Source organism: Eschrichtius robustus, chromosome 16 (assembly GCF_028021215.1).
Source record: "Eschrichtius robustus isolate mEscRob2 chromosome 16, mEscRob2.pri, whole genome shotgun sequence".
In the NCBI taxonomy this organism is placed as follows: Eukaryota; Metazoa; Chordata; class Mammalia; order Artiodactyla; family Eschrichtiidae; genus Eschrichtius; species Eschrichtius robustus.
The window spans coordinates 42,288,074-42,300,892 of NC_090839.1; the positions used below are offsets into that span (position 1 = coordinate 42,288,074).

Sequence of the window (12,819 nt, forward strand, 5' to 3'; positions counted from 1 at the left end):
ACCAAAAGAGTAAGTTTCACAGGAATCTTAAAATCAAACTGAGTAATCCCCACACTGTGATTAAAGTTTAAAGTCTTTTTCCTTGCATAAAAATGAAATCTGAATAATTGTACAATTATAGACTATATTCCAAAATGTATTAAGATTCATGATCTTCTAGTGATGAGTACATAAATACTGCTTTATTTGGCTGAATTACCTAACAATGTTATTAGCACTTTACGATAAGAACACCATTCCCCGCACAATACTCTGCATTTTTCTGTTATTATGAGCAATTTTAGATATCCTCTTTTTTCCTTCCCCTTTCAGAGACTGTTTATATGCCCTTATTATCTTGATACCATTCTGAGTCTTACATCCTTTTATTCTTGAAAACATACTACGTTGGCAGGCTTGAATTTTTGTACCAATAATGTCAAGTTTACTATTAACCACAAACCTGGCCAAACTCCTACTGCCTTTCAGAAGCTACCATATTTATCATTCATTCCAAATGACTATTTTGGTTTTTATTTTCATTTATTTATACAGCACAACTAATTCTTCTAAGTGGTCAGTTAATAGTTTACAAAACCTAGACCAGATGAAATCCAGGAGTATTAAGGCTTTGAAGGTGTGTTTTAATTTAATTTTAAAAAGAATTAAGATTCCTTAAACTCTATAGCAGCATGCCCATCCTTCTAAGCATTCCAAAACTCTGAAGGGCAGACAGAAGAATTTTCTGTTACTACAAACATAAAAATCATTGCAGAGCTCATGAACATGTCAAATATAATTATGAACAATGCAAACCTGGAACTGCCTTTCCATGGAGTTGTCCTCTTAAAGAGTTAGTCAGTTTTTCAGATATTTTTCCAGAGGGTAGTTTACTGGAGGTGAATAAAATGAAAAAATTCAGTGCTATACAAAATAATAAAAATTTTTATTTTCAAATTAATAAACAAACTATAATAAACATGACCAAACAAAGAAAGTTATTGGCTTCTATTCATTATGGCTAGAAATATAAATTATTTAAACAAGTATCTAAATCTGCCTCCTGCTTCCAGATAAATTAATGTATTGCATATACATATTTTCAAGTTGTTCCTAACTCTTATTCAGACTTAAGACTTGGGCACTCCTCTATTTTTTACATAGAATTGTAAACAGTCTTTAAAAAAAGCTAACAGAGTAATAAATATAAAAATTTTATACATCCTATAATCTGGATTAATTATGATTAATCTGTGGAAATACACAGTACAAATCAATCAATCATACACAATTAGGTCTAACTGTTATACACGGAAAATAAATTTTACAACGGTCAGTTTTTATTCATATTCTTGAAAGGTATAGCACTGTTCCCAATAAGTATTCCTTCCACCACTTCTGTATACTTTATACATTCTCAATCCAAAAAGAAACAACATACACCTATTTGACTTTTTGCTTTTTTCTTGCTTGAAACTGCTCTGTTTTGTTTTTTACAGATTTAATCAACATTGACAAGGCAGGATCAATGGATCTCTTGTGTGATTCCTTCTGAATTTCACTCTCTTTTTTCTTTATTGCCTGTGTAAGTTCTTGTTCTTTTTGTTCTCTCTGACGTGCTTTCTCCTCAAGGATTTTTTCCATAGCTTTTGTTTTCTTGAAATTAGGATCTGAAGGATCCAAATTGAACAAGTGGGAAGTATACATTGCCTGAAACCGTGCATCCTTAACATTGACCTGCAAATCCAAAAGGAAAACATAAATAAATAAAATTAGTAAACCAAAAGGCCCAGAAATGGGACCAAATTTCGAAAGTAAGTGAGTCGATTATATAAAATACAAACGTGGGCATTTTGCATTGATTCATTAGAAAACTGTTTTCCCACAGATCTTCAATGGAGTTTTAGGGTTTATTCCTGAACCACAATGTGCAGGGCACACTGTTTTTAATCACACAATGACAATATCCTTGAAAGGGAACTATCGTAGTCTATGCATACAATGGCCTGGAACGACACCAGCCACTTAGACTGAGCGTCTGGAGGAGGGGAGGAGTGACCACTGGAGTAGGCAGGCTCCTCCACGCTTACAGTGTGAAACCTCTTTCTGGCTGGGATAATTAAGCCAGCGATGGTATCTCCTGCTGGAGTTTTACGCAGTCATTGCATTCTGAGTACATTAAACTTTTTTTCAACCTTCGTGCTAAAGTGAGCAGCTACTGAGGGTGATTCATACAGCAAAAGACTTAAAGATCAAAATGGGAAAGATGGCACCCCTGAGACCAAGATCCGGTCAGATACAAGCCCCGAATTTATCCTTTATCTTTCTACAAAAACACTGTGGTCCTACATGTTAAGAGTGTACCCTTAACTCCAGCCAGGTCTTCAAGTATCGCCAGGCACAGGGGTGACCAGCCAGAAAGGCAGCATGACTCACTGCCACCCATCATTCCCATGGGAAAAATGAGTCCACCCGGAGATGGACTGTAGAGTTACTTAGTTATAGTAAGGACAACAGACGTGATACCACCACCACCACCACAACACTCATGAAAAATGTTTTGATGCATGATGATTAGTGTGTGGAGACAGTTCTCATAATAGAAGATCTGACTACAAATCATTCTTTGTTTTTAACTTTTCATAAGAAAATCAATTCACCAAAAAGTTCAGTGGAACAGCACCACACATGGAGCTGACTTAACAGAAACCGGAGCTACACAGTGGTTTCAAAGTCCCTCTCCACGCTACTTAGAAGTTATCTGTACGCCCCTCTCAATTCTCTAAACAACTTCAAAACCTCTCCCATCTTCTTCTGGGTCTATTCTTCCATGCTAATGGATGGAAGTCATCAAATAGTTCCTGACAGCTGTTGTAGGTTTTCTGTACAGGGTTCAAACTCATGCATGGGGACTGTGTGGCCACTAGAAATATGTACTTAGCAAAAAGAGGGAAAAGAGGGAGCGATGGAAACAAGAAACATAGCAATTAAAAAAGCATGGCCTACTGCACTGGCCCTTGCACACACAGTGTGACGCGATGTGATGTGAACCTGCTATTTCTCAGTCAGGCTTAATGATGCAGAACTTCCCCAGTGTGAACATCACAGTGCATGTGATTCTAACACTAAAAGCTACATATTTTGGTGCAAACATGGCTACCAAAATAGAAGCCAACTACATCACCTGGTGCTCAACCAAAGAAACACCCCAGGGATGAACTGGCTGTGTTGGACTGAAAGATGGTAGCTTTGGCTCCACTATGGGCCCTTCCTAAGATGCTCAATTTTTATCTCCAGAGCTGACTTTAGATTTAACACCAGCTTTAAGAGGATAATGACTTTTGTCCCTGGTTACCTCAAAGTCATCCTCCAATAATTCCTTCTTCTTCATAAGCTGTTTTTTCTTCTTTTTGCTCAGATTCTGGTGCTCCACAATCTTGTTATAATTGAAGTGTTTCTTGCTCTCTTCCTCCTCATCCATCACGAGCAAAGCCATTTCAGCCTGTGGAGAGAAAAAAAGAGTACAAATATACAACAGTGCTTTTCTTTCCCCAAACAGGAGAATATGGCACAGACATCCCCCCAGGAAAGGAGAACCGAGCCACCAATGCTCTGGGATAACACCTGTCATCCGTAAACTGATTGTGGATTACCAGAACTCAAAACGAAACCCAGAGATCTCCGTACAGTAATGGGCATAATTTTTAGAAGCAACATCACTGACAGCAGGAAGCTTTATCTAAAAACCAGACCATATTTCACCTAGGGTAACTGGTTAGTAGGCTGTAAAAATAAGAGTCCTCAAGTCCCCCAAATAAAAATTTCTCATTTTCAGTTTGTTCTTTTTAAGCAGACACTAAATCTAGCAAACATGTAGTATTTTGTGATACAAACTAGACTTTCCAAACATGCTTTAGGAACAAGGAATTCCTTTTTTCTTTTGCTTTTTTTTGGCCTTTGCTTTTTCAATGTTGACACATTTCTATGAAGGCAGGATCTTAATATTTGCTTCTGTAATCTAACATAATGCTTGTTTCCACTAAATAGGTATTTTCTACTGACCATGGGATTAAATGCAAACCTTCAAGTATCAAGTAAACAACCATGTACACTAGAGAAAATACAGAGTGTGCTGTGAGATTCCTGTGAATCTTCCTCCATTACCACTTTAGACTGCTTTAATTATGTCTCCCTTCCACCACTGGTACCTGCAGTTGGCTTTCTTTTTAGAGCCATTTTCTACAAAAGAAAGGTTTTCTTTTGCTCCTTAACTCTGTGAACATTACTGCATACGCAGTAAAACATGCGTTAAGATGCAGAGTTTAGGCGACCAGTCAGGCTCCCTCCTAGACAGTGCTATGAACATCAGTCTTGTGAACATTGTTGACTCCAATTCCTGTCTCAGCAAAAATACATATTACTCTGTGCCATGGATCTTTAGGAGGCACTGAAGCACAAAGTTCACTACACTTCCAAGAAAGACTAATTTTGTACACTAAATTTATGTTATTTTCAATAATAAAAAGAGAGAAATGAGCATAGAACAAGCCATAAAGCAAACCCTGTATCACAGATCAGATTGAATTAAAAATTATGGCATTATTATTTTAAGGTTTTAATAGTACTATTTGTTTTTGGTCTCAGTTATAGTAAGGGTTTTTAATAATAAGATATTTTCCTCTTAATCACAAAGGGACATGCCTTGGGTTTGAGGTAAATTTTAACTTTGTGCTAGTTGGATACTAGTCGGAGAAATTTGGTAAAAAGATGACATTTAAAACCTATGCTGTTGAAATTCTTATTTATAAATTCATAACTAAAATCAGTTATTTTTTTTTTATTAGGGATACTGGAAACATATGGATAACTTCACTTGAACTGTACATATCAATTATCCACTAAGCATGTAACCATGACCATGTTTTACCTTTTGTCTTTCTAGTTCAGCTTGTTTCTCTGGAGATGTGCCATCTTTTGCAGATTTTGTTGATTTCTTCTTTTCTTTTATACCTGGCACAACAAACCAACATAGGAGGGTTAAAAATTATAAGACTATCACAGCAACAATCTGTTTATACTATTTTCTTTATTTTAAAAATTTTGTTTATAACAAAAATGCAAGGTATCTATCAATAAATATATAGAAACTAAAGAAAGTAAAAAAAATATTGCTGAGATGACTGACTATGGGTATGAATGGAATAATAATAGTCTGGATGGGATGAGTGAATATTACAAAGAAGGAATTTCTTCTGAGTAATGTATAATTATATATACATCAGCTAAAAAAGAAAAATCATAAGATAATTTCAACAGATATAGAATACATACTTGATAAAATTCAACATCCACTCATGACAAAATATATACATTTAATAAAATTCTATTCAAGGAAATCTTTACAAAGATTAACAAGATAGATTTGATATACATGTAATACCGTGTGCTAAACTGTACTACAAAGTGAAAACAAAAACACTGTACTACATAATGAGAAAAACAGAACAGTTGGCTTAGTATGTAATAAAATGTAGCATCACACATCACTGGAAAAAGAAAGGATTATTCAATAACTGGTGCTAGGCAATTTGTTTTATTCTGCAAAAAAAAATTTGAGCTATAAGATGCATCGCATAATGTACAGGAAAATAAAATGCAGATGTATTAAAGAGTTAAACATTAGGGAAAAAAACCCTATGAGAAAATACAGGGGAACAGCTACCTGATCTTAAATAGAAGGAATGTTTTCTTAGCATAAGAATAATAGGAGAAATCACAAGGGGAAAAAAAACAAAACACAGGTAATTTTAATATATAAACTCTTAAAACTCATCAGCAAAATGAAAAATTCACCTCTATAATGACAATTTGACAATAACTACCTGTAAGTAAAAGTGAAACAAAATCCTTTCTCTTTCTCTAAAGACAAATTTGATCTTTGTTTAACTTTCTAGTTCTATTATTATTAAACAAAATTACTCATGGTAAAACTGGCTCCTGATTAGAAAACTGACTATATTTTCAGGGACTCAGGGACTTCTGGAGACAAGGTGTTAGATGAGGAGATGCTCTCGTCCTCAACAAGAGGCAGTAACACACGGCAGTTAAGGGCACTTGACTCGGGAGCAGCTGGCCTGGGTTTAAATTCTGGCTCAAGTACATTCTAGCTGTAGCAGTTTGTGCTTGTGTCCTTATCTGTAAAGTGGGGATTATAATACTTGCACCTACCTCCTAGGGTTATTGTGAGGACTAAATACACTAAAAAACGTTAAGAGTTTAGTTAATGTCCGGCACATGGTGCTATCAACTGCTTGCTATCACTGTTATAATAGTCTGACTACACATACATAAGATATCTTGGGTTCCTTGGTGATCACGCAGATGCTTTGATTTTTCTTCCTTTTTTTGTGTCTGTTGGGAGGGGTTCAGGGAGAATTGGTGTCAAAGTATGAAGAACTACTCTGAAGAGTAAGAAGGTTCAGAATCCACAAAGACATGTTCTGTTACTCTAGAATGTTATTACACAATCTCAACCTTCTCTGAGCTGCTGGACACTGTCTTATTTGGATAAGTTGAGTTCTGTCCTTCCAAATGCAGAGAAACCAATGGTCTCTAAAGTATTAACAACAATGAATGCTTCTACAGCACTTGCTAGGCACCAGAAAGTACTGCTGTTTTATTCCCTTTTATATAGGAACTGCTTTAGTCCTCACAACAATGCTATGAGGTAGATTCTGTTATTTATTACAGTCTTCACCCTGTGGGTGAGGAAACTGAAACACAGAGAGGTTAAGCAATTTGTCTCAAGGTGAGTTCAGAACAAAATTCAGAACATATAATGATGGTTGAACAACCGCAGCTAATGGGGGATAACAGGAAGCAGAGAGAAGCTTTAGGAGCTGCTCCACGTGCACTAGCCCTGCTGCACTAAGGCAGCCCTGCCCAGCTGAGAGAACACACCTGCACGTAAGTGTGGCCTCGTTCACCCCTCACTGCTACCAAGGTGTCTGTCTGCACTTTTAAGAAGAAATACCACTGTATGTAGCCCTTCCCCTAAGTGAGATAGTGCTCCTATCTCAAATGTTTTTCAGGGAATGATGTATCTGCTTTAAGATTATAACCTTTTCTCTGTTGCAAAGTATGTGCACGTATTTACACATATAAATATCATCAAGGTTCCACTTTCTTAGGGTCTGACTCCCACACCCTAAGTTTACCTCTGCTCTCTTAAGGCAAGAGCTCCTTTTGAAGTGAATGGACAAGTGACATATGCAGAAGATCATTCTGTGGCAGGGGAAAAAAAAATCAGGCTGTATATGATTAATACATAAAGGAGATAAAGATCTTCACATACAGCTGTGGGAAATAATTTCAAAGAGCCCACAATGAACTGTTCCGGCTTTTATAACAACCTGGTGAAAAGCCATAAAAATAAACTTGAAAGGAAGACTGCAGCAAGAGAGGAAAAAAATCTCCAAGATGGTTGGGGCTAAAAATGATATCCAATTTTAGTGTGATGAAAATGTCTTTGCTCATGAAGAATTTACTGTGTGCTACATTGAACTGTTTAGTCAGAAGATAAATAATGTGTAGAGACCCTTTCTGCACTGTTAACAAGATCGTATTAGGTGGGCATATATTTATTTTTTAAAAAAAGCATTTTCCCTTTGGAAAGCTTTCAGACCTAATTTAGTGAACAGTACTAGGGAAATGAAAGTCCCTGTTCTGAAATGTTATCTTTATTTTTCAGTGAATCTTTTGGCAAGTAGGAGTCCACATCTCCTGGGACTGTGGCAAAAAGGACATACAGATGATTCTAATAAGCTGAATATTAACAGAGACTTGAAATCAGGTGTTAGGGTTTTATAGTTAAAAAGAAAAAATCTAATCAAGCCTTACCGAGGCCACTCTCCCTTTAAGCAAAAAAATGTAGCAGAATACATCCATGGAAAAAAGATGTGTTGCGAACAATTGATCTGTAAAAGGAATATCTGTAAAAGAAATTCCATTTTCCATTACTTGTAATGTCAGAGAATTGTTCCCATAAAAAAGTTCTTCCATAGTGTTCAGTTGAGCACTTCTTGTGAGAGAGCAGTTAAGAGAATTCACTGGAGGGCAGACTGCTCTCTGTACTGACCAGACAGGAGCGGTAAGCCCCCTAGCAATTTACTCTTTAGCAGCAGGTTCCTGCACCCAAGATCACTTGTCCATCATCAGATAATACGGTCTGTTAATCTTCCTCTGGACCGAGGCATTCTGGCTTTGCTTGGAAAGCCAGCAAGTCCTTGTGTCCAGCTCTTATACATATGGATCCTGGCTCTGGCTTTGGTCTTTACAACGCACTTGTAGAGTTACAGAAAGTAAAAGGGAGCCATTAGGATTCAGGTTCTACCATCTACAACTGGCCCTTGTGCAATCCAACCACGTTTTCAGTTCACTCCTCTATAAAGTGGGCTAAAGTTTGGATTAGAGGACAGAATGCATATAAGAGCATTTGTAAACTGTGAAACTACATATGAGCAGTATACTGTAAGCACCCAGCATACTGGCTGAATGAATCAAATATGTGTGCCTTATTATTAGATTTTCATGGTGGTTTATCAAATATCTAAAGTTGTCAAGACAAAGGATACATTCTAATAGGGTATATTTAACATGTGATGTACTTTATTTCACTCCTACTTCTTCAAAAACAAAATCTTTCCAACAGTTTATGTAATTAGATAGCACTAAGCAAATTTTTCCAATACTTCATTTCTACAAGAAAAAATAACTTTTAACTCATTCTAGAAGTACATTTTCAAAACTCTCATCTAATATTGAGTTTGCAGTTTAAAAATAATAGAAAAATTATAGCAAATTTACAGTGTAGGGGGTAAAAAATAAAAGGAAAAATTAGAAAAGATTTCTAGTACTCATATTGGCTCCTAACCCGAGCCAAACACCAGGTCTGGCATCAGTAAGTGAACTCAATTTCTCCACATTTTGAAGAGTGTGTAAGTTTAGCTCTGGGATTGCCTAGGGCAAAGGTGTCCTGGCTTAAAATGTCTCTGTCCAGCTCAACCGTGGAGCTGACCTATACACCCTTCCAAACACTAATGCTTTTCCTCCTATTTCACGGCCGTTCCTTCTGTTTCATAAACTTTCCCCCTACCTTCCAGGTAGTACCTTCTCCAGGAGGACAGAGTACCTTACGCAGGCTCCTGACCTCAGAGCCCAAACCTGTACCTTCCTCTCTTACCAATACTTTCTACCCCTCGTTCCATGGTTTGAAATACTATTTAGAGGCTACCGATTCCTAAGTCAGAATCTAGGAGTTATGCTAAATGCCTTCCTTATCCAAATAAAAAAATTGGCAAGTCTACCTCCAAAATATATCTAGAATCCCACTTACTTTTCTCCTTCCAATTCCATTACTGTCGTGCTGTCTAGACCAACCATCACCTCTAGACCTCTACAAAAGCCTGGTCTCTCAGCTCTCACCAGTGCCTTTCTCCAATCTGTTCCCTTTGCAGGACCCAGAGTAGTATGTTACAATGCATACCACAACACGTCACATCCTTGCTTTAAGACCCTTCACCGGCTTCCCACTGTCAGTAGAGTAAAATCCAAATTTGTCGCCGTGACACAAGGCCCTGCAGGGTCAATCCTGTGTCCCAGCCTGGCCTTATACCAAACTGCCCCTCTGACCATGCTCCAGCCACACTGGTGTCTTTCAATTTCTCTGACACCAGTTCTTTCTCACCTCATAGCTGTTCTACCCATTTTCCGCTCATTTGCAACGCTCTTCCCCCAGCTCTCTCTGCCCAACTCCTTCTCATTCTGCAGGTCTCAGCTCAAACGTCACCATCTCAGAGAAGCTTGCTTTTGCCCACCCTATATAAAGAAAGCTACTCTCCTTCGTCCTCCCAGTTATATGCTCTATATTACCCTATTTATTAGTTCCTTTAAAACACTGATCATATTCTCATAATATTCTTATTTGTTTACCTGTTTAGCATGTCTTCCCTAAAACTATAACCTACTTAAAGGATGTAACTTAGCTTGTATTATTAGTGCTGTATCTCTAGCCTAGCAGAGCGCTCGGCACCTGGTAGGCACTCAAAAATATTTATTGATAGAATGGATAAACATGTCGAGATACCATTTTTTAGTCCTAACTTTATCTAAAAAAAAAAAAAATTCACTCTTTTGTATTTCTTTTTCCTTAAAAGAAAACAGTTTCAGCCCAGATATAAATAATTATTCCTAGGAAGTATGCTGAAATCAAAAGTATATCGAAAGCAAGCAAACGTTATCTGCATTTTCCCTTGGAACTTCTGATACTAACTTTAGGGAAAACTATTCTCAATTTAAATGTGCTGATTACAAGAAACAAGCTACCCAAGCCACCAAGCTATTTAACTTACTCTTTGAATCCCACCCCGAGTTCTGCAGTTTGACCAGATTTCACATGCCAAATGAAGCACTTTGGAATGAGAACAAGGAAACTATAATGCTTCGCATTTCTCTGTTATAAACTTGGTTTCCTGAAATTGGAGGATAAGGCTAAAATCCATCATCTTCTAGAAATGACTGCTCAGGTATGATAAAAAGCAGAATATGCTAAGTTTACATTTCCCTTTCCAATTCCTAAGAATCTCACATCCTATAATAGACTTTATTCATCTTGATCTCCTTTTCACCAATAGAATGTCAGTGATAAAGGCTATAACAACCAGGAAATAATTTTGAGCAATTTTGACTTTCCTGTTGAGAACTATTCTGGCCCACTAGTCACAAGGGACAAGAAGCAGGGAAACTTCATAAAATCCTTCTCTTTACAATGCCAGCTTGGAGGTGCTCCAGGACCAAGCCTCCGGGGTTCATGTGTGTGGTATGCAGAGCAGGGGAAGGCAAAATGCATGAGAACAAATGGAAAATGCTTACAGTGGTCCTGCACTGACTTGTCCAAGTATGGCCTGAACCTTACCACATACGTTTATACACACACACACATTTATACATACCAAAAAGGTAAGAATGAAAGCATTCAGGAAAGAATGACTGGTGCATGTGCAATGGAAACAAAGCTCCCTGGATATAGGAAATCAGATACCTGATAGTTTAGGGATTCAAGGAAAAAGGGGAGGAAGCTGGCTTTCAGCTACAATGAAGCTAATAATGAAGCAGAATAAATGAAAAAGGGATAAAATGAAACATAGATGCTTTTGTCTATTTGAGCCGAAAAGCTTTCATACTATGTATGAAACCCTGTTTCACACATGGTCATGTAAAAATTAAAAAAAATTATACACATATCCACAAATATATAAACAAATTTATTCCATGCTTTCAATTCTTCATAGCCTGTACAAAGAGAGATGTAGAATGGATGTGTTATAGAAAAGCAGTGAAGGGGCTTCCCTGGTGGCGCAGTGGTTGGGAGTCTGCCTGCTAATGCAGGGGACACGGGTTCGAGCCCTGGTCTGGGAGGATCCCACGTGCCGCGGAGCAGCTGGGCCCGTGAGCCGCAGCTGCTGAGCCTGCGCGTCTGGAGCCTGTGCTCCGCAGCAAGAGAGGCCGCGATGGTGAGAGGCCCGCGCACCGCGATGAGGAGTGGTCCCCACTTGCCGCAACTATAGAGAGCCCTCGCACAGAAACGAAGACCCAGCACAGCCATAAATAAATAAATTAATTAATTAATTAAAAAAAAAAGAGACTACTCTTTAAAAAAAAAAAAAAAGAAAAGCAGTGAAAGCACTCAAAAATATGACTTCCTTTTTTTTCCTCATCCTTTTATAGTCAATCTGTCTATAAGGATATTTCCCAGAAAGGCATCTCCAGTAAACTGTTAAATGAATCATATTACCCAAAGCTTCCTATAATGAAAGTATTTCTTGTATGTACAGGGGGCATGCTGACCCCTCCTAATCCTATCAATGGTTACATCCCACAGGACAAACTTGCTTATAAGCCACTAGGGAGCTATACAAATTCTAGGAATTTTATTTTTTTAGTGAAACAAAGTGTTTATTAGAAGGAAAAAGAGTATGTGTGAATAGGCACACACAGGCAGACTTTAGATTCCAAGTGAAAACTACAAATATGGGCTGGCTTACCTATTTTTTTAGCTTCTTCGGCAAAGTATGGGTCATTCATATCAACATCAGAGGGAACTTCATCTTCACTGGCCTCTTCAGCAAGAGCCTTAAAGTTGAATATAAAAATACATACAGTTTATTATAAGGACCAAAATACATAAGCGTGAAGAAAAACCGTACTTCTTTTAAATCACGCAGTTCAATCTAAAATTAAAGTAGTTTTTTAAATGGATCAGTTTATAAAATAACTCCTGAGTAACTCTTTTGTTTGTCCAACAAATACTTATGGAATACTTAATAAATGCAGGAACTATGTAGGGCTTTTGAGAGAAATGAAAGTTATCAGATACATGGTTTTTGTCTTCAAAAATTTTACAATCTATTAAAAGAAGTTATAGACACATAAACAGATATATATATAGTAATAGTAATAGTAATTCAAGATAGGAAGTACCAGAAGAGGCAAAAATAAAATACAGACATTCAAGGAGAAGAATACTTTTAGATGGGTGATCAGTGAAGAGAGGTGGCCTGCCTCATCTCTCACGAAACTGAGAAATGGCAGTGATTATCAATAGCTTGAAGTACTGCATTGTGGGTTATCTTTTAAACCATTAAAGCAATTCATCTGCGGTTATTTAAAGAAAATGATAATGAACTTCCTGTTCTCATCACCCAATTTCAACAATTACCTTGTTTTATCTATAATCCACTCATGAAAACTTTTGTGCTATTTTTAAGCACATCTGTTGGTTAC

At 37.2% G+C, this 12,819-nt stretch overlaps 1 protein-coding gene across 3 annotated transcripts in view; it reads right to left on the reverse strand.

The window, feature by feature from the left end:
- Positions 1 to 963: 963 nt before the first annotated feature.
- Positions 964 to 12,819, reverse strand: part of ESF1 (ESF1 nucleolar pre-rRNA processing protein homolog) — a 58,419-nt gene continuing 46,563 nt past the window's right edge. For all 3 annotated transcript variants that reach the window (XM_068524459.1, XM_068524461.1, XM_068524460.1), the window contains exons 11-14: positions 12,081 to 12,168; positions 4,907 to 4,989; positions 3,335 to 3,481; positions 964 to 1,716 (exon numbers count right to left, since the gene is read on the reverse strand). In XM_068524459.1, coding sequence (XP_068380560.1) covers positions 1,423 to 1,716; positions 3,335 to 3,481; positions 4,907 to 4,989; positions 12,081 to 12,168 — 612 coding nt within the window. In that variant the 3' untranslated portion in view covers positions 964 to 1,422. The remainder of the gene's footprint in view (positions 1,717 to 3,334; positions 3,482 to 4,906; positions 4,990 to 12,080; positions 12,169 to 12,819) is intronic.